This window comes from Oryzias latipes, chromosome 14 (genome assembly GCF_002234675.1).
Source record: "Oryzias latipes chromosome 14, ASM223467v1".
NCBI lineage: Eukaryota > Metazoa > Chordata > Actinopteri > Beloniformes > Adrianichthyidae > Oryzias > Oryzias latipes.
Genome location: NC_019872.2, coordinates 30422948 through 30446203, shown reverse-complemented (window position 1 = coordinate 30446203; position 23256 = coordinate 30422948). Strand labels below are relative to the sequence as shown.

The 23256-nt window shown below is 46.3% G+C and overlaps 2 protein-coding genes across 4 annotated transcripts in view; both read left to right on the top strand.

Moving 5' to 3' along the window:
- acat1 (acetyl-CoA acetyltransferase 1) overlaps positions 1 to 8070 on the top strand; it is a 29573-nt gene extending 21503 nt beyond the window's left edge. For 2 of the 3 annotated variants that reach the window (XM_023962148.1, XM_023962150.1), the window contains 7 exons: positions 4720 to 4863; positions 4944 to 5094; positions 5171 to 5266; positions 6035 to 6148; positions 6226 to 6290; positions 6922 to 7079; positions 7819 to 8069. In XM_023962148.1, the coding sequence (XP_023817916.1) occupies positions 4720 to 4863; positions 4944 to 5094; positions 5171 to 5266; positions 6035 to 6148; positions 6226 to 6290; positions 6922 to 7079; positions 7819 to 7939 (849 nt within the window). In that variant the 3' untranslated portion in view covers positions 7940 to 8069. Of the gene's footprint in view, positions 1 to 4719; positions 4864 to 4943; positions 5095 to 5170; positions 5267 to 6034; positions 6149 to 6225; positions 6291 to 6921; positions 7080 to 7818 lie in introns of all 3 variants that reach the window. The other variant, XM_023962149.1, reaches the window with a different exon arrangement.
- Positions 8071 to 21514: 13444 nt separating this feature from the next.
- On the top strand, positions 21515 to 22387 carry LOC100125446 (insulin). The gene is made up of 3 exons (XM_004084322.3): positions 21515 to 21734; positions 21814 to 22005; positions 22128 to 22387. The coding sequence occupies exons 1-3, from the start codon at positions 21530 to 21532 to the stop codon at positions 22292 to 22294; spliced, it is 564 nt and encodes a 187-aa protein (XP_004084370.2). The 5' UTR covers positions 21515 to 21529; the 3' UTR covers positions 22295 to 22387.
- The last annotated feature ends 869 nt before the right edge of the window (positions 22388 to 23256 follow it).

Below are 23256 nucleotides of genomic sequence, written 5' to 3'. Positions count from 1 at the left end.
TTGTGTTACTGTTGTGTGTCAGCTTAGTTTGTGTTACTGATGTGTGTCAGCTTAGTTTGTGTTACTGATGTGTGTCAGCTTAGTTTGTGTTACTGATGTCAGCTTTCTTTGTGTTACTGTTGTGTGTCAGCTTACTTTGTGTTATTGTTGTGTGTCAGCTTAGTTTGTGTTACTGATGTCAGCTTTCTTTGTGTTACTGTTGTGTGTCAGCTTAGTTTGTGTTATTGTTGTGTGTCATTTTAGTTTGTGTTATTGTTGTGTGTCAGCTTAGTTTGTGTTACTGTTGTGTGTCAGCTTAGTTTGTGTTATTGTTGTGTGTCAGCTTACTTTGTGTTATTGTTGTGTGTCAGCTTAGTTTGTGTTACTGATGTCAGCTTAGTTTGTGTTATTGTTGTGTGTCAGCTTAGTTTGTGTTATTGTTGTGTGTCAGCTTAGTTTGTGTTACTGATGTCAGCTTAGTTTGTGTTATTGTTGTGTGTCAGCTTAGTTTGTGTTATTGTTGTGTGTCAGCTTAGTTTGTGTTACTGATGTCAGCTTACTTTGTGTTATTGTTGTGTGTCAGCTTAGTTTGTGTTACTGATGTCAGCTTTCTTTGTGTTACTGTTGTGTGTCAGCTTAGTTTGTGTTATTGTTGTGTGTCAGCTTAGTTTGTGTTACTGTTGTGTGTCAGCTTAGTTTGTGTTATTGTTGTGTGTCAGCTTAGTTTGTGTTACTGTTGTGTGTCAGCTTAGTTTGTTTTACTGTTGTGTGTCAGCTTAGTTTGTGTTACCGTTGTGTGTCAGCTTAGTTTGTGTAATTGTTGTGTGTCAGCTTAGTTTGTGTTATTGTTGTGTGTCAGCTTAGTTTGTGTTATTGTTGTGTGTCAGCTTAGTTTGTGTTACTGATGTGTGTCAGCTTAGTTTGTGTTACTGTTGTGTGTCAGCTTAGTTTGTGTTACTGTTGTGTGTCAGCTTAGTTTGTGTTATTGTTGTGTGTCAGCTTAGTTTGTGTTACTGATGTGTGTCAGCTTAGTTTGTGTTATTGTTGTGTGTCAGCTTAGTTTGTGTTATTGTTGTGTGTCAGCTTAGTTTGTGTTATTGTTGTGTGTCAGCTTAGTTTGTGTTACTGATGTCAGCTTACTTTGTGTTATTGTTGTGTGTCAGCTTAGTTTATGTTACTGATGTCAGCTTTCTTTGTGTTACTGTTGTGTGTCAGCTTACTTTGTGTTATTGTTGTGTGTCAGCTTAGTTTGTGTTACTGATGTCAGCTTAGTTTGTGTTACTGTTGTGTGTCAGCTTAGTTTGTGTTACTGTTGTGTGTCAGCTTAGTTTGTTTTACTGTTGTGTGTCAGCTTAGTTTGTGTTACCGTTGTGTGTCAGCTTAGTTTGTGTAATTGTTGTGTGTCAGCTTAGTTTGTGTTATTGTTGTGTGTCAGCTTAGTTTGTGTTATTGTTGTGTGTCAGCTTAGTTTGTGTTATTGTTGTGTGTCAGCTTAGTTTGTGTTACTGATGTCAGCTTAGTTTGTGTTATTGTTGTGTGTCAGGTTAGTTTGTGTTATTGTTGTGTGTCAGCTTAGTTTGTGTTACTGTTGTGTGTCAGCTTAGTTTGTGTTATTGTTGTGTGTCAGCTTACTTTGTGTTATTGTTGTGTGTCAGCTTAGTTTGTGTTACTGATGTCAGCTTAGTTTGTGTTACTGATGTGTGTCAGCTTAGTTTGTGTTATTGTTGTGTGTCAGCTTAGTTTGTGTTACTGTTGTGTGTCAGCTTAGTTTGTTCTATTGTTGTGTGTCAGCTTAGTTTGTGTTATTGTTGTGTGTCAGCTTAGTTTGTTTTACTGTTGTGTGTCAGCTTAGTTTGTGTTACTGATGTCAGCTTAGTTTGTGTTATTGTTGTGTGTCAGCTTAGTTTGTTTTACTGTTGTGTGTCAGCTTAGTTTGTGTTACTGATGTCAGCTTAGTTTGTGTTATTGTTGTGTGTCAGCTTAGTTTGTTTTACTGTTGTGTGTCAGCTTAGTTTGTGTTACTGATGTGTGTCAGCTTAGTTTGTGTTACTGATGTTTGTCAGCTTACTTTGTGTTACTGTTGTGTGTCAGCTTACTTTGTGTTACTGATGTCAGCTTAGTTTGTGTTACTGTTGTGTGTCAGCTTAGTTTGTGTTATTGTTGTGTGTCAGCTTAGTTTGTGTTATTGTTGTGTGTCAGCTTAGTTTGTGTTACTGATGTCAGCTTAGTTTGTGTTATTGTTGTGTGTCAGCTTAGTTTGTGTTACTGTTGTGTGTCAGGTTAGTTTGTGTTATTGTTGTGTGTCAGCTTAGTTTGTGTTACTGTTGTGTGTCAGGTTAGTTTGTGTTATTGTTGTGTGTCAGCTTAGTTTGTGTTACTGATGTCAGCTTAGTTTGTGTTACTGTTGTGTGTCAGCTTAGTTTGTGTTATTGTTGTGTGTCAGCTTAGTTTGTGTTACTGTTGTGTGTCAGGTTAGTTTGTGTTATTGTTGTGTGTCAGCTTAGTTTGTGTTACTGATGTCAGCTTAGTTTGTGTTACTGTTGTGTGTCAGCTTAGTTTGTGTTACTGTTGTGTGTCAGCTTAGTTTGTGTTATTGTTGTGTGTCAGCTTAGTTTGTGTTACTGATGTCAGCTTAGTTTGTGTTACTGTTGTGTGTCAGCTTAGTTTGTGTTATTGTTGTGTGTCAGCTTAGTTTGTGTTACTGTTGTGTGTCAGCTTAGTTTGTGTTACTGTTGTGTGTCAGGTTAGTTTGTGTTATTGTTGTGTGTCAGCTTAGTTTGTTTTATTGTTGTGTGTCAGTTTAGTTTGTGTTACTGTTGTGTGTCAGCTTAGTTTGTGTTACTGATGTCAGCTTAGTTTGTGTTATTGTTGTGTGTCAGTTTAGTTTGTTTTACTGTTGTGTGTCAGCTTAGTTTGTGTTACTGATGTCAGCTTAGTTTGTGTTATTGTTGTGTGTCAGCTTAGTTTGTTTTACTGTTGTGTGTCAGCTTAGTTTGTGTTACTGATGTCAGCTTAGTTTGTGTTATTTTTGTGTGTCAGCTTAGTTTGTTTTACTGTTGTGTGTCAGCTTAGTTTGTGTTACTGATGTGTGTCAGCTTAGTTTGTGTTACTGATGTGTGTCAGCTTACTTTGTGTTACTGTTGTGTGTCAGCTTACTTTGTGTTACTGATGTCAGCTTAGTTTGTGTTACTGTTGTGTGTCAGCTTAGTTTGTGTTATTGTTGTGTGTCAGCTTAGTTTGTGTTACTGATGTCAGCTTAGTTTGTGTTATTGTTGTGTGTCAGCTTAGTTTGTGTTACTGTTGTGTGTCAGGTTAGTTTGTGTTATTGTTGTGTGTCAGCTTAGTTTGTGTTACTGTTGTGTGTCAGGTTAGTTTGTGTTATTGTTGTGTGTCAGCTTAGTTTGTGTTACTGATGTCAGCTTAGTTTGTGTTACTGTTGTGTGTCAGCTTAGTTTGTGTTATTGTTGTGTGTCAGCTTAGTTTGTGTTACTGTTGTGTGTCAGGTTAGTTTGTGTTATTGTTGTGTGTCAGCTTAGTTTGTGTTACTGATGTCAGCTTAGTTTGTGTTACTGTTGTGTGTCAGCTTAGTTTGTGTTACTGTTGTGTGTCAGCTTAGTTTGTGTTATTGTTGTGTGTCAGCTTAGTTTGTGTTACTGATGTCAGCTTAGTTTGTGTTACTGTTGTGTGTCAGCTTAGTTTGTGTTATTGTTGTGTGTCAGCTTAGTTTGTGTTACTGTTGTGTGTCAGCTTAGTTTGTGTTACTGTTGTGTGTCAGGTTAGTTTGTGTTATTGTTGTGTGTCAGCTTAGTTTGTTTTATTGTTGTGTGTCAGCTTAGTTTGTGTTACTGTTGTGTGTCAGCTTAGTTTGTGTTACTGATGTCAGCTTAGTTTGTGTTATTGTTGTGTCAGTTTAGTTTGTTTTACTGTTGTGTGTCAGCTTAGTTTGTGTTACTGATGTCAGCTTAGTTTGTGTTATTGTTGTGTGTCAGCTTAGTTTGTTTTACTGTTGTGTGTCAGCTTAGTTTGTGTTACTGATGTCAGCTTAGTTTGTGTTATTGTTGTGTGTCAGCTTAGTTTGTTTTACTGTTGTGTGTCAGCTTAGTTTGTGTTACTGATGTGTGTCAGCTTAGTTTGTGTTACTGATGTGTGTCAGCTTACTTTGTGTTACTGTTGTGTGTCAGCTTACTTTGTGTTACTGATGTCAGCTTAGTTTGTGTTACTGTTGTGTGTCAGCTTAGTTTGTGTTATTGTTGTGTGTCAGCTTAGTTTGTGTTACTGATGTCAGCTTAGTTTGTGTTATTGTTGTGTGTCAGCTTAGTTTGTGTTACTGTTGTGTGTCAGGTTAGTTTGTGTTATTGTTGTGTGTCAGCTTAGTTTGTGTTACTGATGTCAGCTTAGTTTGTGTTACTGTTGTGTGTCAGCTTAGTTTGTGTTATTGTTGTGTCAGCTTAGTTTGTGTTACTGTTGTGTGTCAGGTTAGTTTGTGTTATTGTTGTGTGTCAGCTTAGTTTGTGTTACTGATGTCAGCTTAGTTTGTGTTACTGTTGTGTGTCAGCTTAGTTTGTGTTACTGTTGTGTGTCAGCTTAGTTTGTGTTATTGTTGTGTGTCAGCTTAGTTTGTGTTACTGATGTCAGCTTAGTTTGTGTTACTGTTGTGTGTCAGGTTAGTTTGTGTTATTGTTGTGTGTCAGCTGTCTCAGCGTCCTGACCCTCACCAGCGGAGGAATCATTTGCTTTTAGGACGTGATGGTGGCTGGAGGCATGGAGAGCATGTCCAACGTCCCATACGTGATGGCCAGAGAGACCCCAGCCTACGGGGGGGTGAAGATGGAGGACCTGATAGTCAAGGATGGACTCACAGACGTTTATAACAAGTTCCACATGGTAGCTGTCTTCAGCTGATTTGAGGTCACACATAGTCACGTTTTTGGAGGTAACCGCCTGTTGACCTGTGTGGTTGTCAGGGCAACTGTGCAGAAAACACAGCCAAGAACAGCCGCATCAGCAGAGAGGAGCAGGACGCCTTCGCCATCAGCTCATACAGTCGCAGCAGAGCAGCGTATGAGGCTGGTGTGTTTGCCAAGGAGATTGTTCCGGTTAGCATTCCCCAGAAAGGTACTGGGAGCTTGCTCACCTGTTTGTGGTCATGGATGGACCCTGAGAAAACACCAAACAGCTGGTCTGTCTGCAGGCAAGCAGGACGTGGTGGTGTCCGAAGATGAGGAGTGGAGGCGCGTGGACTTCAGCAAGGTCCCCAAACTGAGGCCGGTGTTCCTGAAGGAGAACGGTAGCTGACAGGAATCCACATTCATGAGCAGCAAATCTATTTTCAAAAGACGAGTAGCAGATGCTCTGGCCGGCACGTCCAGCCATCCCTTTGGGGGTCACGGGGTCATGGGCCTATCCCAGCTACTGTTGGGTGATGATGGCCTCCAGTCTGTCACAGACTCCATATATATCACTAGATTGACCTTGGCTTGTATATACAGTGACGTGCACGTGTGGCGCCGTGCCATCCAACCGAACCCTGCTGTTCCAGTTTAGGACACGCAGGCATCAACCACAAACTTCAGGCTAGCTCCCTCATTTCTTAACCAATTTTAACAAAACAAAGCTTAATTAAAGCTCTGAAAATGATTGAACTGGTGGTACATTTGAATATTTATCATCACTAAAGAATAAACTGTGAATAGTGCGAGCACTGCGGCTTCTGCTGTTACAGGGAAGACACTGCTGTCAAACTGACATTTTGATTTTGCTTCAAGGGAACGACACGCCTGTGCTCCCCTTTAGGTGCAGCCGCTCCTCCCTGACCCCTCCAGGGTCAGGGAGGAGCGGCTGAACTGAAAAAGGTTACGGTAACAGTGACCTCATGACCCTCCACGGGTCATAAGGTCACTGTTACAATGACTGATTGCTCTGCATCACTCAAACACTTTAGTTTGAAAGGATCTTTCGTCTATAATACAATAACTGCTACTCTTGATTAATCAGATTACTCAAGTATTTGTACTTTGAGAAACCTGGAGGATGGGTCATTTTCTATCATGTTTAGGCACGGTGACTGCAGCAAACGCCAGCACTCTGAACGACGGCGCTGCGGCTCTGGTGCTGATGACGGCGGCGGCGGCAGGCCGCCTGGGCGTGGTGCCGCTGGCCAGGATTGTGGGTAAGCTCCCGCCCCCACCCCGCCCCGTGTGGCAGCACAGGAGGTCTTTCTGGTTGTAAGCTGCTGTTTTCTCCAAGCCTTTGCAGACGCTGCAGTGGCTCCCATCGATTTTCCCATCGCTCCTGCCTTCGCCGTGCCAAAGGTGAGGAAACGCCACAAACATCCATCGGCTGAGCGGCAAAAGGCTTTTAGCCGCCGGGCTTTGGCCAGTCAGTGATCAGTGAGTGGTCAAAGTCGTTGGTCATTTGAACACTTAGAAAAAGCCTAAAAGCCGTCAGAAAAGAAATGTTTGTTTGTTTCCACTTTATCCTGAAGTAACAGAATCAGTGATAAACACCAGCCCTGGTCCAGACCCCCCTCCCCGCTTCACAAAGGTGTCTCTCATGGCTAGAGACCCCCCCTCTATAATAATAATAATAATACATTTGGTTTCAAAGCGCCTTTCCAAGGACACTGTACAGATAAAAAATCCACAATCAAATCACAACATGTTAAAAAACCTCAGCTACTCCTTGAGGAGACGGAAGCTCGTCCAGGAGGTTCTGGTTCTTTGCATTGGTTCCCCTCTGCACGTCTAGGTCCATCAGGGCCCGGTTACCAACAGAAGCTCAGAAGAGGACGTCCTGACGCTCAAACATGGAGAACTATGTGGACCATCAGACCTCCTACGTAGACGGACGTTTAGGAAGAGCAAAAACGTCGTTCTGTAGAGGGCGTGTGAGTGTCCCTAAGCTGCTCTTTGAAGTCCACCTTTGCTGATGACATCACTGCAGGTGCTGAAGGCTGCAGGGCTGACCAAGGAGGACGTTTCCATGTGGGAGATCAACGAAGCCTTCAGCGTGGTGGTTCTAGCCAACATCAAGATGCTGGACATCGACCCCACCAAGGTCAACATCAATGGGGGGGCAGTCTCTCTGGGACACCCCATTGGGTAAGCAGCTGATGCAAACGGAGCCTTCATCACGGCTGCAGAACACCTGGAGACGATTCTCCTGACCTTTGACCCTCCTGAGTCCGGTTCTACTGCGGAGAGGCGTGGCCGGGAAAGGATTTTGGTCCGTCTAGATCAAGGATCAGCAACTTTTACTGCAAATGTCCCCAAAAAACAAACCAGACAGCTATAGATAATTAGCAGCAGGTATTTGAAGACTATGAACTGATTGCTCACATATCAATGGTAATTGTTTTCCACAATTCTCATCAGTGATTGACAATAACTAGAAAAACGTGTCTAAACACGACACATTTATTTCCGTTGATCTGCTCAAACATGACAGCCAGGAAGACAGTCAGACCATAAATCTTTGGACAGAGACACATTCTTTCTACTTTAGTTTCTGTACATTAACACCGTGAATTTGAAATCAAACAACTCAGATGCCATTGAAGTGCAGACTTTCAGCTTTTATTCCATGGGTTGAACAAAAAGATTGCAGAAAAATGTGAAAAACTAAAGCATTTTAAACACAATCCCTTTATTTCATGAGCTGGTAGTGCTGAACTTTTGGTTCATGGGTTTTACACGGTGGTGCTGATCCAAAAGGTTTTTCTGTCAATAGAATGGTCACATCAGAGGGAGGGAAGGTCAGAGGTCACTTGTCCTGGTTCCTGATAGAACCAGTGTCCTTCAGTGCTCACTAAAATCACTACTGCACACTTCTACTCCACAGGATGTCTGGAGCGAGGATCGTGGGTCACATGGTCCACAACCTGAAAACTGGTCAGTTTGGGCTGGCGAGCATCTGCAACGGAGGAGGCGGAGCCTCTTCCATTCTGATTCAGAAGCTTTGAAGAAAGCCTTTGGGTCTGCGGCGTCTGTTACGGCTACAGTAGCCTTTAGTCACACTCCTTTGTTTTAGAGCAACAGTTCAGGTTTGAGAAATAAAGAGTTTGAAGAGCTGGCTTTGACCTGCTGCAGACTTCTCCGCCTCCGTCTGTTCTTCTCTGAAGCTCCACCCTTTGATGAGGTGGAGGAGTTTTTCCTGATGATTTTGACACATCAATAGAACTGATGCTGAAGCTGAACTTGGAGGCTCTGATGCTGTTTTCACAATCAACGTGATTGGCGCCGCAGAGGCGTCCAGTTTTAATATTTAGCCAAAGTACAGCCGTGATCAGAGACCTTGCGGTACGATTTGGTGTCGCAGTTTGTCTGGAGTTAAAACACTAACTTTGGTGAGGTTAACGAATCACGTCAACCAATCAGGGACTTGGCTCTTGGCCACGTGACGTGTTCAATGACTCGATCAGCAGGTGGAGTCCAACTTCAACATAGGGAGAAGCTGTCAGTTCTATCAGAGTTTGGGAACAACAGCAGCTCAGCCTCCAAGTGGTCGACCACTAACCTGATGGAGAGGGGTCAGAGGATGCTAAAGGTCAAAGAAAGGTCAACTTTCTGCAGTCAGTTGCTGCAGAGCTCCAGACGTCATGTGACCTTCAGCTCAGTCCAAGTCCAGCACGCAGAGAGCTTCATGGAACGGGTTTCCACGGCCGAGCAGCTGCATCCAAACGCACGTCAAGTACAATGCAAAGCGTGGATGCGGCGGTGGAAATCACGCCGCCACTGGACGCCAGGGCAGCGGAGACGCCGTCTCTGGAGGGATGAATCAGACTTTTCCATCTGGAAATCTGATGGACAAGTCTGGGTTTGAAGGTTGCCAGGACAACGATACATCTGGGACGGCATTGTGCCACGAGAGAAATTCGGTGGAGGAGGTATTATGGTGTGGGCTTGTTTTTCAGGACTTGGGCTTACGTCCAGTGAAAGGAACTCTGAATGCTTCAGGACACCAATACATTGTGGACAATTCCATGATCCCAACCTTGAGGGAACAGTTTGGAGCGGCCCCTTCCTCTTCTGCCATGACTGAGCAGCAGTGACCAAAGGTCCATGAAGACATGGAGGACAGAGTCTGGTGTGATGACCTGCACAGTGTCCTGACCTGAACCCCATAGAACACCTTTGGGATGAATTAGAGCAGAGACTGAGAGCCAGGCCTTCTCCACCACCATCAGAGTGTGACCTCACCAATGACCTTCTGGAAGAAAGGTCAGACATTCCTAGAAACAGTCCTCAACCTCGTGGACAGCCTTCCCAGAAAAGCTGAGGCTGGACTGACATCAGCTTTAACTCTATGGGTTAGGAATGGGACTGCCCTTCAGTTCATACGGGTGTCCAGCAGGCGAGCCAATTCTTCTGATAAGATAGTCAGCGTTCGAAATAAGCGGTTATCCTGTTGTCCGAGACACCCAGATTTCACGGAGGACAACCAAAAATCAACCTGATGGTTGTCTTTTTTTTTTTTTTTTTTTTTTTTTTTTTTTTTTTTTTTAACTTGTCCTGTCCAACAGCTAGGCAAACAGATGAGAGCTGAGGGCCTCTTGTGTTGGACATATTTTATTCTAACAAGAGGGGTTATTCATCTTCAGACAAACCAAAGGTATGTCTGAATAAACCCCTTTTGTAATTGAGGCCAAACTTTATTAATTTCAATCATGTTTGAAAATCTTTGGTGTTGGACCGGACGGAAAAGGAAAGAGGGGAACAAGAGAGAGGGACGTTAGAGAGAGGGGGGGGGTAGGAGGGTGATAATAGGAGGGGAAGGGGGGTAAGACCATGAAGCAGCATAGAGCAGACAGGTTTACTGGTTGTTTATCGTTACGGTACGGTTCAAATGTAGTACAAAAAGGGCGGGGCCTGTTCACACACACTCAAATATTATCAACACACCTGCTAACCGCAGAAATGTCCACATGTCAGCATGCACACAAAACAGATAGTGTTCACGAACGCATACCTATGCCTTTAAACCAACTAGTGTGAAATCTTTCATTCATTCAATCATGCAAACTATTAGTGCAAAGGTGAGCTAACACCTGTGCTCAGGTGAGTGTTTATGTTCTTCTAAAATGGATGGTGGAATGTGAAAAGAAGGAGGAGCGCCCAGCCACCCCCACACCCATACCCCCGCCGCAGCAGCAGCGGCAGCCGGAATTCCCCCAGCGCCACACGGGAACAGGCAGGGAACAACCGCCCCCCGGGCGACCAAGACCGCCACCCAGGCCAGGGCCAGCAGGACCGCCGCGAGGCCCCCAGAGCCAGAGAGCAGGGAGGCGCAGAGGGAAAGAGAGCGCCGCCCCAGCCCAGCCAGGAAAGCAGCCCCCCGCCGCGCCGGAAGAGCCCAACGCAGGGCCCCACCGGAGAGGGACGCCCACAGCCCCAGACGAGCACCCCACCACCACCCAGGAGTTCCGGGCATCCCCCCGCCCCGACCCCAGGTACGAGCCAGGACCCCCCAAGGGAGACCCGCTCCGCACTCCAGGCAGCCACCCACCCGGCCCACGGTTGGTCCAGGTAGGAGCAAGGCAGGGGCCCGCCGCCCCCGCCCAGGAGGGGGGAACCCCGGGGAAAAAAGGGCGGCCCATAAGGGATGTTATAAATATGGCCCGACCAGGCTCGGCCATGTTGGAAGTTTGGCGGGGCCCAGCGCCCAGGGGCAAGGACCAGGACCCACCCCCCAGGGACACGAACACCCCCGGCTCAGGTGTAATATGAACCCCCCCACCGCGCGGAGAGAGCACCGCCGGGCCCAGGGAGCCGGCACCCAAGGGACACGGCCGCCATCGCCAAGAGGCCCGCACCCCCCACCAGGGACGGGGTAGGGGACAGATGGACCCAGGTCCCACCTTCCTTGTAAAATGTGTGTGCGTGTATGGGTGTTTGAGAGGGTGTTTGTGTGCATGTGTGTGTGTTTATGTTTGAATGTATATATTGAAGGGGGAGGGGTGTGTGTACTAAGGGGGGTGCAGTTAAAATTGGCGAGTAGGGCACTAAGGGGACATCTCCTGATTACTCACAGTGATGTCCCCTCACCCTCCACACCAAGGGGCCCTAAATGTCTAAGGTGCGGTTAAAATTGGCGGGTAGGGTGCCAGGAGGACATCTGCTGCTTGCTTGCAGTGATGTCCAAGCACCCCCCCTACCAAGGACCCTACGTGTCTAAGGTGCAAATAAAACCGAAAGAGGGGGGGCCCACTCCATACGGCAACCATAGGAGGGGGGCCACTCCCAAGTAGCCCCCCCCCAAGGCGCATCGCAGGCTAAACCCCCCACCCCCTCACCCTAATATGAGGTTATATAAGGAAGGGGGTAAGTTGGGGACAGCTGGTAGACTGTCCCCCGGTGGTCAAACAGCCGTCCCCCAGCCCACCCCCAGCAAAGGGGCCAGGGCCACCCAGCCCAGGGGCCCACCCCCGGAGGCGCCGACACCCCAGGCCCGGCACCACCCACCCCACACAGAGAGAGAGGAGCCAGAAAGCGTCGCCCCCCCCCGGAGCAAGCCCAGGCCCCCACCCCCAGACGCCGGCCCTAGAAGAGCTCTGGTCAGGCCTCGACGGGACCGAGGAGGCCAACCGGCCGAGGCAACCACTGATTGCCTCAGCGGAGACCCCGACCCGCTAGCCCCCCCGACCCGTACTAATAATGGGCCCCCCCTCCCCCCCAGAACGCCCCCCCACAGGACAGGGCCGACAAGCCCCCCACCCCACCCCACCCCAGACCCCGCAGCCGAAGCGGGTGATACCCAGAGCGACCGGGGGCCCCGAGAGGGTTGTCCCGTCCCGTCCCAGAGCCAGGGAAGGGCCGATCCCAGCCCCAGGTGCAGATGGGCAGCCCATCCGGCGCCGCTGGGCCCCCCCCACCCGAGCAGGGCCCCCCGCCAACCCCCCCCAGCACAGGCAAAGGGACCACCCCCCCAAGCCAAGCCAGACCACCACCCCACCCCCCCACCACGCACCCCCACACCCAAGCCCAGAGGACCACGCAGCGCCCCAGCCCGCCCCACCCAGGCACCGGACCCGACCCCCCGACCAACGGAGCCCCCCACCGCCCCCGCCAGGCACCGGAAGCCCCGACCCCCACCCCAAACCACGGCAGAAGGGCAAGGAGCAGCGACGACCAAGCCCTCCACCCCCTAAGTCATGGAGTCAACCACAGGAGACCAGAGAGACTGAATTCTTTCAAAGTTACTTGAGCTTTGGGCTGACATTTTTTCCAAGCTGATATGATCAAACAGCAGATTTCTGTGTTGACTTATGTTTATATTTTTCTTGTTTTTCCAATTTATTAAAATAGTTTTTTTGGCAATACAAAGAGTTATGAAAATGATAGATGCTAATCCTTCTTCTATATCGATGGCACTCATGTCACCAAGCACACAATACACATAACCAACATGAAGTGCACATCCTAGTGAAACCATTAACAACTCCATGCATTTCAACATAAAACCACAAACTTCTATCTATGAGGAATGAGATAGACTACTCAGATCCTCAATCTGAGTGTGGGGATTATTCTGCCCCAGAACTCACCCAGTTCCTATTGTTTGAACAAACATAGTCCTTTAGGTACGCTTGCGGCGCCCTGGCTCTTACTGGAAACCGTCTCTCAGACACTGAAGTCTCCTGTTCCAACTCGTGTTCTTCAGGGGCCACACTTCCTCTCGTATCTTCCGGGGGAGAAAGAGCAGGTGTTTCTGGAGCCACAGGAGTTGGTGAAAGGTGGTATCTGTTCCTCCGCAGGACCCCCTTTGGTGTATCTATGACGTACGACCTTGGAGTATTTGCAGCCGAAACAACCGTGCCCCTCTCCTGCAGACCTTTAACCCACACATGATCTCCAGGCTGTAACTGAGACAAATCATGTGCTCTGTGTCTGCTGTTATAATCTTGCTGAAGCTTTTGTCTGTACTTCTGCTCAATCTTCCTCAGCCGCTTCATATCCGCACCTTCTGGATTAAGCTGAGAAGAAATCATAGGAACAGTCGTTCTTATCCTTCTACCCATCAGAAGTTCTGCAGGGCTGTATCCATTCGCTGGAGGCGCAGAACGATAAGCCATGAGAGCAAGATATGGATCCCCAGACTTCTTGAGAAGATTCTTTACAGTCCTCACAGCTCGTTCCGCCTCACCATTGCTCTGTGGGAAATGCGGGCTTGAAGTCACGTGTTTGAAGTTCCAGCAGTGCACGAATTTACGGAAGTGCTCAGAACTAAATTGTGGTCCATTATCCGTGCGCACCTCATCCGGAATGCCGTGTCGTGCGAACACAGATTTAAAGTGTTCAATAACACCTTCAGATGTTGTAGATGTCAGCTTGGCCACCTCAAAATACCTGGAATGATAGTCCACCACAATCAGGTAATGCTGTGAACCAAACTAAACAGGTCTGCTCCTACTGTGGACCATGGTCTTGTAGGAAACTCAGTAGGAATTAAAGTTTCCCTCAGGTTTGTTCTCTCACGAGCACAGACATCACATTTTTCTATCATTTCTGTTAACTCTTTACTGAGACCTGGCCACCAAACTGACTGCTTGGCTCTTGGTTATTTTGGTTTGGTTATTTTGGTTATCCCCAGATGTCCTTCATGCAGCTTTGAAAGAATGTCCTTCTTCAGTGATGCAGGAATCACTATTCTGCTACCGTAAAGCAGCAAACCGCTGTGAACTGAGAGATCTCCTGAGTACTGCAAGTAAGGCTGCAGGGATCTGTCAGCTGAGAATTTATCTGGCCATCCTTCCACACAGCACTTTTTGAGTTGCTGAACCATGACGTCATTCTCCTGATGAGTCTTAATTTGCTGAAGCCTGCTCTCAGTAGCTGGTAGGCTGCTTATGACCGCGTCCACATACAGGTTGATATCTTCCTCCGATAAGTCAGAATCATTCCCTCCAACAGGATCTCTTGACAGAACGTCTGCCGTTGCGATGTTTTTGCCTGCGACATGAGAGATGGTAAAAGAAAACCTCATCAGTCTCATACGTAAGCGTTGTATGCGGGGTGGCAGCTCATCCAATCTCTTTGATCCCAGCAGTGGGACTAACGGTTTGTGATCCGTTTCCATGTGAAAACATTTCCCGATGAGAAACTCTTGAAACCTCTCACATGCCCACGTCAAGGCCAACGCCTCCTTCTCAATTTGGGCGTAGCGCTGCTCTGTTTCGCTCAAAGCTCTGGACGCATACGCGACCGGTTTCCATCCTCCATTTTCTTGTTGTTGGAGGAGAACCGCGCCCATCCCATCCCCAGGAAGAAGAATCTGCAGACATCAGCGTTTCAGCATTTGGGTTATACAGAGCGAGTCCCGGGGGTGTCGTCAGATCAGCTCTGATACTCTCAAAGGCTTTCTGCTGCTGTGAACCCCAGTTCCACATGTTAGACTTCCTCAGCAGGTCTCTCAGAGGGCGTGTCTTTTCTGCCAGGTGAGGCAAAAACTTTCCAAGGTGATTTGCCATTCCAAGAAAACGTCTCACCTCGCTCACATTGTTAGGCTCCTGCATGCCTGTGATGGCTTTAACCTTTTCAGGGTCTGGGCTGACTCCTGATCCTTCAATAATCTGACCCAAGAATTTTATCTTGCTTTTTGAAAACTCACATTTGTCATTTAATGTGACACCTGCCTCTTGGAGACGAGATAATGCTCTTCTCAGTCTCTCATCATGTTTTTCTTGTGTGGTTCCCCAGATGAGAACGTCATCCATCTGACACAAAACTCCTTCGAGACCCTCCAGGATACGTGACATTCGTTTCTGGAAGTGCTCGGGTGCAGACGAGATCCCAAAACACAGACGATTGTAGCAGTATCGTCCAAAAGGAGTTATAAAGGTAGTCAACAGAGAAGAGTCTTTAGATAGTGGAATCTGCCAGAATCCAGCATTAGCATCCAACTTTGAAAAGACTTTGGCTCCAGCCAGCTGCCCTAATGTGTTTTCAACAGACGGAAGAGGATGTTTTTCTCTTAACACAGATTTATTCAGTTCGGTTAGGTCAGTGCAGATCCTCACCCTGCCTGTGCGATTTGGCAACACCACCATGGGTGCACACCACTCAGTTGGCTGGTCCACTTTTGAGATGACCCCCTGCTGCTCCATTCGAGTCAACTCCTCCTTAACCTTTGGCATAAGGGGAAGAGATATGCGTCTTGGTGTGAACAAAGAGGAAGGCTGAGCGTTCGGCTTCAGCACAATGTTGTACTCTCCCTCCATTTTTCCGAGTCCACTGAAAAGCCTAGGGAACTCCCTTTTACCAGTCGCCGTGGAGTCCAGAATGATCACAACATAGATGTCCTCCTTTGTGTTCTTGTTATTTTTGTGAAGGCTAGCTGTGAACATACCTTGGACTTGTAACCGTGAACCTCCTGGTCCTCGTAAGACTTTCGTTGGCTTCTCCAGCTTGCCAAACTGTCCTTCTCTGTACAGCGTCTCTGAAACTGCAGTCACATCAGCTCCAGTGTCAATTTTAAACACTGTGCTATGGCTGTTCACCTCTACTTCTGTGATCCAAGGACTTATTGTGTCATTATCAGACACTGAACCTAAGAAAGCAAATCCATCAATTGAGTCCTCTGTCACCATAGCAATTTTCATGTCTTTCCTCTGTTTGGTTCTGCAGACTCTTGCATAATGTCCCTTTTTCCTGCACTGATTGCACACTGCTTCACGTGCTGGGCATTGCTGCATGCTATGTCCTCTTGAATCTCCACATCTCGTGCACTGAATTACTGTGTCCTGTGTGTGTGTCTTTGCTTTTTGGCGGTGTGGCGGTGCTCTTGTCTTCGCACGCACGCCGCCGTGTTGACGCGCGTGCACGCCATCTACATGCACATCCGCTCTGAAGTTACTGTGAAGCATCTCTTGCTGCCTGGCTTTTTACCTGCTCACTCTGTCGCGCTCTATTTACTGCTTTTTCTAACGTCAGCTCTGGATCCATCTGTAGTTGTTCCGATAATCGTTTGTCTTTCAAACCCACAACAAATCTGTCTCTCACCATCTCGCTGTGAAGAGCGCCGTAGCCGCAGTGCTCTGCCAGGCATTGCAGCGCAGTGTGGAAGCTGTCGACCGTCTCTTCCATCTCCTGCTGTCGTTGGTTGAACTTTGCTCTTTCAAAAATTATATTTCTGTGAGCCACGAAATGAGTGTCCAGCCTTGTCTTGACTGTGTGGAAGTCGACTGCCTCCTCCGGACTCAGGTGCAGCGAGACCTGAATATCCTCGGCTTCCTCCCCCATGGAATAAATCAGCGCGTTCACTTGGTTCTCCTCGGCTTGAGTCTCCAAACCAGACGCAATCCGGAACTTTTCCAAACGCTTTATCCACTTAGGCCAGTCATCTGCCTTGAAGGAAAACTTCTGAGGTGGGGGAACCTGGAATCGACTCATGGCGGCCGTCCCGGACTTCGATGGCGACTACGAGCGGCGAAATCCACACTATTATTTTTCTTTTCTGAGTTCTTCAATTCAAACCCCTCCTGGGTTCACTTCTGACACCATGTTCAAGTGGCTGAGTTTTATATAATTTATATCACCAACACACGAGACACGCTTGTAGCTTCACACAGGTTCTGCTTTTATTTTACTTCCCTCCAGGCACAAATCAACCCATACAAAGGTTCCTATCCCTTTGTGTCACCTGATACTACAACCTTTGTGTTTCTACGTGTGCATTTTTCAATAAAGATTATTCAAATAAATGTGTTGAGCAACAGTACCTGGGGCGACCGCTAGAGGTCTCCAAAAACACGCTCAAAATAATCAGCCCATTAACAGATTTCAAACATCGTGTTCTCCCTACCATGACAAAGGTGGAAAGATTTCATGTAATCCATGGACACCAGTGAAGATCACAAATCATTGAAGAAAAAAGGTTCAGAGCTCTGTCTAGTGGGTCTAGATGACCCCACTCCCAATGTTAAAGTACCTAGGATAGAACAAGGGTTACGCAACAATTATCAAAACCAAAGTAAAAAAAGAACAAATATATTTAAATCTGTGTAAAGATACTAGTTATAAAGATATTAGTTTCTTGGCAATACTTTGTGTAACCAGATGCTTCAATATTTAGTAAAATGTTTGTTTTTAATATTTAAAGATTTTTTAAAATGTCCATCATTAGAGGCAGTTGATATTAGATGTATAGAAGAAATAAAGATGTAAGTACTGACATCTGAGCAGGTTTAGTTGCTGTTGAATATTGGTACTGAAGGACAACCAAAAATTGGGGAGGACAACCAAATATTACTTGCCAGGTTGTCCAGAGGACAACATTTTTTCCCTTTATTTCTAACGCTGATGCACATTCTAAATTATTCTGCCATTGACACATTTTCTAGGAGTTTTCTAAATCCTCAATGCAAATTGTTTTCCGAATTAAATACCTTCAAAGCCACTGTTCCACATTATTTCACACAGCAGAGTTCCACAACATTTGACAGATTCTAAAGAAGTGAAAATGGTCATTTGTTGAATTTGCTGCATTAGGTCATATTTATCAAAAACATCTTCAAATGTCAGATTCAGTTTGAACATAGGACACTTTATTTTGGAGCAGCTTCACAATTCTTGCATCCATTGAACTTGTGAGCTTTTGGAGAGTTTCTGCTTGACTTTCTCCACCCGATTGAGAACTTTTTGTATCACTGAAGAAAGTGATCATTCCTAAGCTCCACCTACTTTTCAGAGGTCATTTTCACACCTTTAGGGACTGTAACCCTTGTTCTATCCTAGGCACCTAAACATTGGGAGTTGGGTCATCTAGACCCACTAGACAGAGCTCTGAACCTTTTTTCTTCAATGATTTGTGATCTTCACTGGTGTCCATGGATTACATGAAATCTTTCCACCTTTATCCACCTTTGTCATGGTAGGGAGAACACCTCAATGGAAGGGGGGGGGGGGGGTCATCTAAGATAGCACAAGGGTTAAAGGGGCCGACCAGCTCTCTCCCCATGAATCTGGCCAAAATCATGACTGCCACCTCCTTGCTGACGTCACAGCCTTGTTGGGTCGTGGTGGCCATCCACCAACCATCCACTACTCCATCCATCTGGACCATCCAGGGTTGTATGGCACTTAGCAGTGAACACTGTTTGAAACGGACTCATCATGTGTGTCTGGGCCCTCTGCAGCCGTTTCTGCCTGTGAGGGTTGTTTAGGGGGGGTAGAATACTGCAAGAGACTGCAGAGATCTTCATAGAACGAGCAATGGAGATGGGAAGAACCTTTCTTTTTCAGGTGAGGATATTGATCACATTTATCGGAAAAGGGTGTAAAAAAAAATTGGAAACAAACATTCTGTGGTCATTGTGTGAATGGGACTGAGACTTGGGCCTTAACACTAGAACGCCCATGATTTTTCAACTCCGCCTGCGGCGTCCAGAGCACAGCCAAATGGCTGGGGGGCTCAAAATGACTAATACAACAGCCTTCAATTAGCCACCATTCATTTGTAAATGCAGCACTAACTACCTGATCATCTGGATGAAGACATTACAATGTCCTAGCTAACCACATTCTTTGCTCAGATCAGGGCGGTGGAGGTTTTCTGCTTCAAAAGAGTCTCCAAGCTCTGAGAAACTTTGACTCCCAGTTTGCCTAAATTTTATAACACTGAGCAGACATTGAAAATGATGCTGGAGCAAGTCTAACCCATTCACACACCGATGGTACCAATCTATAACCACCAGGAGCAATGTGGGTTAGGGTCTTGCCCAAGGATACTTCAACACACGGTCAAGGTAGGAGTTGGACCTGCGATCCTCTGATCAGGGGTTGACCGCTCTGTCTCTGCACTTCGGCCGCCCACAGTAATGAAATCAAACAGACTGATGCTTAACTCCTGCACCTGTGCATGGGACTCACCTGAGATCAGGAACAAAAGGGTGTGTGACCAAACATGAACCGGCAGCCGCCAAGCTGACGGTCTGTTCCTCACTACCTCCTGCAGGAAATGAAAGCCTTCCTCATGTGAGGATTTACCAGCAGGGCTCAGAAGGGTGGAGAACGATCCACACAACTCAGCTTTTCCTCTAAAAATGAACAACTGTTCTAAGACTTCTAAAAACGATGACGTTGAGGATATTGGTCATTATTCAGACTGGAAAAATCCTTTGGTCCGGATAGAGTCCTGATCCCTGCGTTTGGTCTGTCATCAGAATGCGGTCGAAGGGACTTTCCTGTTCGGAACCAGTCATGTCAACAAAACTAGTTTGAAACGCCTGTATCAGTGTCAGGCTGGAGGCTTTTTACTGCTGCTTTGGTCCGATGGCAGCGCGCTGTAGGGCGGTTACTGACAGGAAGACGGCTATGAAGGGGGCTATGGTGGGGAAACGGTGAGAAGCAATCACCCTAAAAGTTGTTTTGATGCATTCATCCAACCACGTTTCAGTGAGTTGTGTCTCATCGTTGTGGTGTTGTGGCATTAATTTAAGAAAATTCTTTTAAGGAACTACAAGGTAGTTTTTAGGATGACATCACAGCAGCGCCGGGCGCGTAACGAGACACAGAAAAGTGTGTAAGAAGCGTTTTCAGTGGCAGGAAAATAACCGTTCTGACAAATAAACTGTTGGACCCTTTTTCCAGTTTATAACACGACAATCGTTGCTTTACATTTGGAAATGCAAATTAACTCATCTGCTGCTCCATTCCTACTATTACGGTGGCCATTTTGGTCCAGTTGTTCAGCTCAGAGGACGGATTGTATTCAGACAGGAATCTCAGATTGAACCAAAGATCAGGATTTTGGAAACAAACCGAGACCACCTCCAAAGATGGGTCCAAGAGTGGTTCCTGAAATACAATCATACAATCAGGAAATGCAGCGGTTTAAGAAATGGAAGTTGCTATAGAACCTATAGTCATTGCTGTATTGACCATATCAACCCCATCCTTGGCTGGTCTTTTTCTTCATCCACCTCTCATTGTGTCAGCTCCTTTTCCACTTTCCAGCCTTCATTTGTTGATCTTTTGTCAAATTTGAAATCTGCGTCATTCTCAACTAAAGCCATATTTTATGCAATTTATTAAACATTTCCAGTTTCCTGTCATCTTGTTAGGTCAACTCCAGTTCATAGAATTGTTTTCCTGAAGCAGATTAGAAATCAACTTTGTGTTGAAAAAGGAGAAGTTAAAAAGCTCTAATCCTTGATTCACGGACACAAAGGTTTTAATATCTGTTTACACAGAAGTAAAAGAGATTTAGAGGGTTCAAAAGAATTCAATACATATTTGGAAAAAGTGTTTTTGTCCAAAGCTTTGACCAAATATTGAAAAACAAATTTGAAATCAGGAACACTTTCTGACGTTTTTCATTTGGATTGAAGATCCGTCCATTCAGATTGTTTGCAGAGATGGAGTTCCTTTGTCAGCAGCATTTACCATGTCATATTATGTTTCCCCTCAGGGGACAAAGAAGAGCTCTGTCAACAGGAGGCGGGGTATCTGTCCAACAACAGCAGGCCAGCCCGTCCACATCGTAATCGTGTTTATCTCATCCATTTCCAGCAGCTAAAACAAAGGTTCAATAAAATATAAAGGTAAGCACAAACAGCACTGCAGGCTCTCTGGAACTGATGACATTTGGAAAAACTGTCAGATTATTGTGTTTTATGCAAGTCAAACCCTGGATAGTCTGAGGAACCATCACTAGGTGTAGCTGGGATAGGCTCCAGCCATTCTGTGACCCCAAACAGAAAATCTATGGATGGCATATCTAAGTCTTGGTCCCAATGGTCTTTTGGGTTGGTTACGGGCGGCCTGCAGGTGAGAAATGGTTAAACCTGTGCGGGACGAGCAGGTTCTCTGCTGGGTGAACCCTGTTCAGTTTCTACGGGCGTGCTGCGGGCAGCAGGTCGAACTGAACACTTCTCAAACACGTGAGGGTGAAGTAGGTAAGACAGGCGTGTTGTATGGATTTTTCAACCACTCCCAGAATCCCGGGGACTGAGCAAGGAGTCGTTAGAACTGTTCACGGGACATGTGCGCGCTCCTTGCTGCAGCCTGACTGTTAGAAATGAGGAAATGAGCCAATCAGAGTGTAGTTTGTGTGGACGTCCTAAGGACACGTACTGATCACGTGCACACCCCGTGCACCCCGTGTGGCCTAAGGACAGCATCACCCGTACATGCATGTCACTTCCATTAACCTTAGAACCTCAAGCATCACAATGGTACGCTCCATTTTCATGACGCCCCTTGAGGTAGCGGTACCAGCCTGGAACCTTCTCACAGACATTTGCATCTCATCGCTGGTTCTTTAATGAAGATGCTCTTCAGCAGAAACATCTGGGTCACGCTGCAGGAAAAGGTGGAAACATTGAAAAACTGCTGGGGTCGACAGAAACTGGTCATTAACCGATCAATATTTGTCCATTTAAGGTGATCAGATTATTTTGGCTCATTAGCTTGTGTTTGCTGTCCTGTTCCATTAGTGAATGAATGAGCATCTGCAGCAGCAGCTCGTCCACACGGACACGTTTGCAGACAAATACCAACATTTTAGCTTCATAGAGATTTTTTTCTTCACCTGTCTCTTCTCAGAAAGACTCCTGATGGGTTTGGACTTTGGAAGAAGCGACTCTGACAAGTGTCCCCAAAATTGCATTGAAAAAATAGTCTTTAGTTTGGATGGGGGTTGGGGGGTTGGGGGCGTGTTCAGATGGAGTTATAAAAGAGTCCCAATCCCTCCGCTCTGCCCTACACCCACCAGCTGCCCTGGTCATCCTCTTCTTCAGCAGAACCTCCTCTGGTCTCCAGGTACGACATCCGGTCTTCTCTGTGGTTTTCATGGCTGGAACAGAAACCCGACTGCATATTTTGGGGTTTGTGCGTCCAGGTCCCCTCATGATGGCAGCTCTGTGGCTTCAGACATTCTCCTTGCTGTTTCTGCTCATCGTGTCGTGTCCGGGCTCCCAAGCCATCGCCCCGCAGCACCTGTGTGGCTCTCACCTGGTGGAAGCTCTGTACCTGGTCTGTGGAGACAGAGGATTCTTCTACACCCCCAAGAGAGACGTGGACCCTCTTCTCGGTGAGCAGAGGGAGCTCTGTGCTCGGGTTGGGGTGTTTCTTCATGTTTTTTGATCACAGCCTTATCTGGGCTGTCTAAGCACAGCCACACTCTGTAAGCATGAAACCTGACTGTCCCATCAGGGCTCCTCTCCCCAAAGATGGGGGGCGCCACAGGTACGGGGGCCGGGAATGAAGTGGCTGAGTTCGCCTTCAAGGACCAGATGGAAATGTTGGTTAAACGAGGCATCGTTGAGCAGTGCTGCCACAAGCCATGCAACATCTTTGACTTGGAGAACTACTGCAACTGAGCAGGAACCGGACTCTGCCCAAGAGCCGGCGACATCCCAGAGCTGGACGACTGCGTTCAGATGTTAAAATAAAGTTTTGAGAACTGAAATCTATTTGATCTTGTGTATCTTTTGGAATGTTGGCTGTCCAGAGAAAGCTGCATCTAAAATGTTTTTAACATCCGTAAAGAAAGGAGCTAACTCCATCGTGTCTGAAACACGCCTTCTTCTCACTTCAGTGAGGACAGACCAAAGATAAATATTGATCAAGATGCTGAAACATTTCAACAGCTGCTGGTGAGCTCAGCATCAGTAGATGAAGATCTTCCAGAGTCCAGAACCTAACAGAAGACATGGAACCAGTAGCAAAATGAGGTGGAGAACAGGGTGGAGAAGGCCTCATGTAAGCACAGGTTGACCCTCCGTCAGTGACCCACAAACCCAACAACCCTCTCACACAGACAGCTTCTTCAAAGAAGCACAAACGATTCAAGAATGGCTTTTATTCTGGAAAAACTATAACAGAAAATGTGAAAAAGCATATATTTATTTGCATTTACAGACACAAAGTCTGTTCATATTGACTTGCTAGAGAGAAAACAAAAAGGTTTTTTTTTCTAAAATGAGACAGTTAAAATAGATTCTGCCTCTGAAATGAGCTGCAATGGATAAACAGACCAAAATGTTTCACTGCACGTAAAAAGTATTCATAAGGATATTCATAGTAAAGAAATCAACAATGACATCGTCTACGACCCTCCAGCTGCAGGAAGGGCGGTTCTGGAGTAGAGTGGTTGGACAGCACTTCATGAACATCAGTGTTTCAGTTTCAGATGAAGGTGTCATGTGACTGACGTTCTCTGTGTCTCCATCGCAGAATAGAAATTTCTGCAATAATATAAAAATAGAAAATAAGATAGATGTAAATCACATAAAGGAGGACAGTCATCTCAATCTCTGCTCTGGGAAAAGAAAAACAGCAG

Bases quoted from the DNA above. Each gene is read 5' to 3' on its own strand.
- LOC100125446 (XM_004084322.3), top strand. From the start codon at position 21,530: ATGGGTTTGGACTTTGGAAGAAGCGACTCTGACAAGTGTCCCCAAAAT. The intron at 21,735-21,813 runs GTACGACATCCG...TTGTGCGTCCAG, and splicing joins GAACCTCCTCTGGTCTCCAG to GTCCCCTCATGATGGCAGCT. The intron at 22,006-22,127 runs GTGAGCAGAGGG...CTGTCCCATCAG, and splicing joins AGACGTGGACCCTCTTCTCG to GGCTCCTCTCCCCAAAGATG.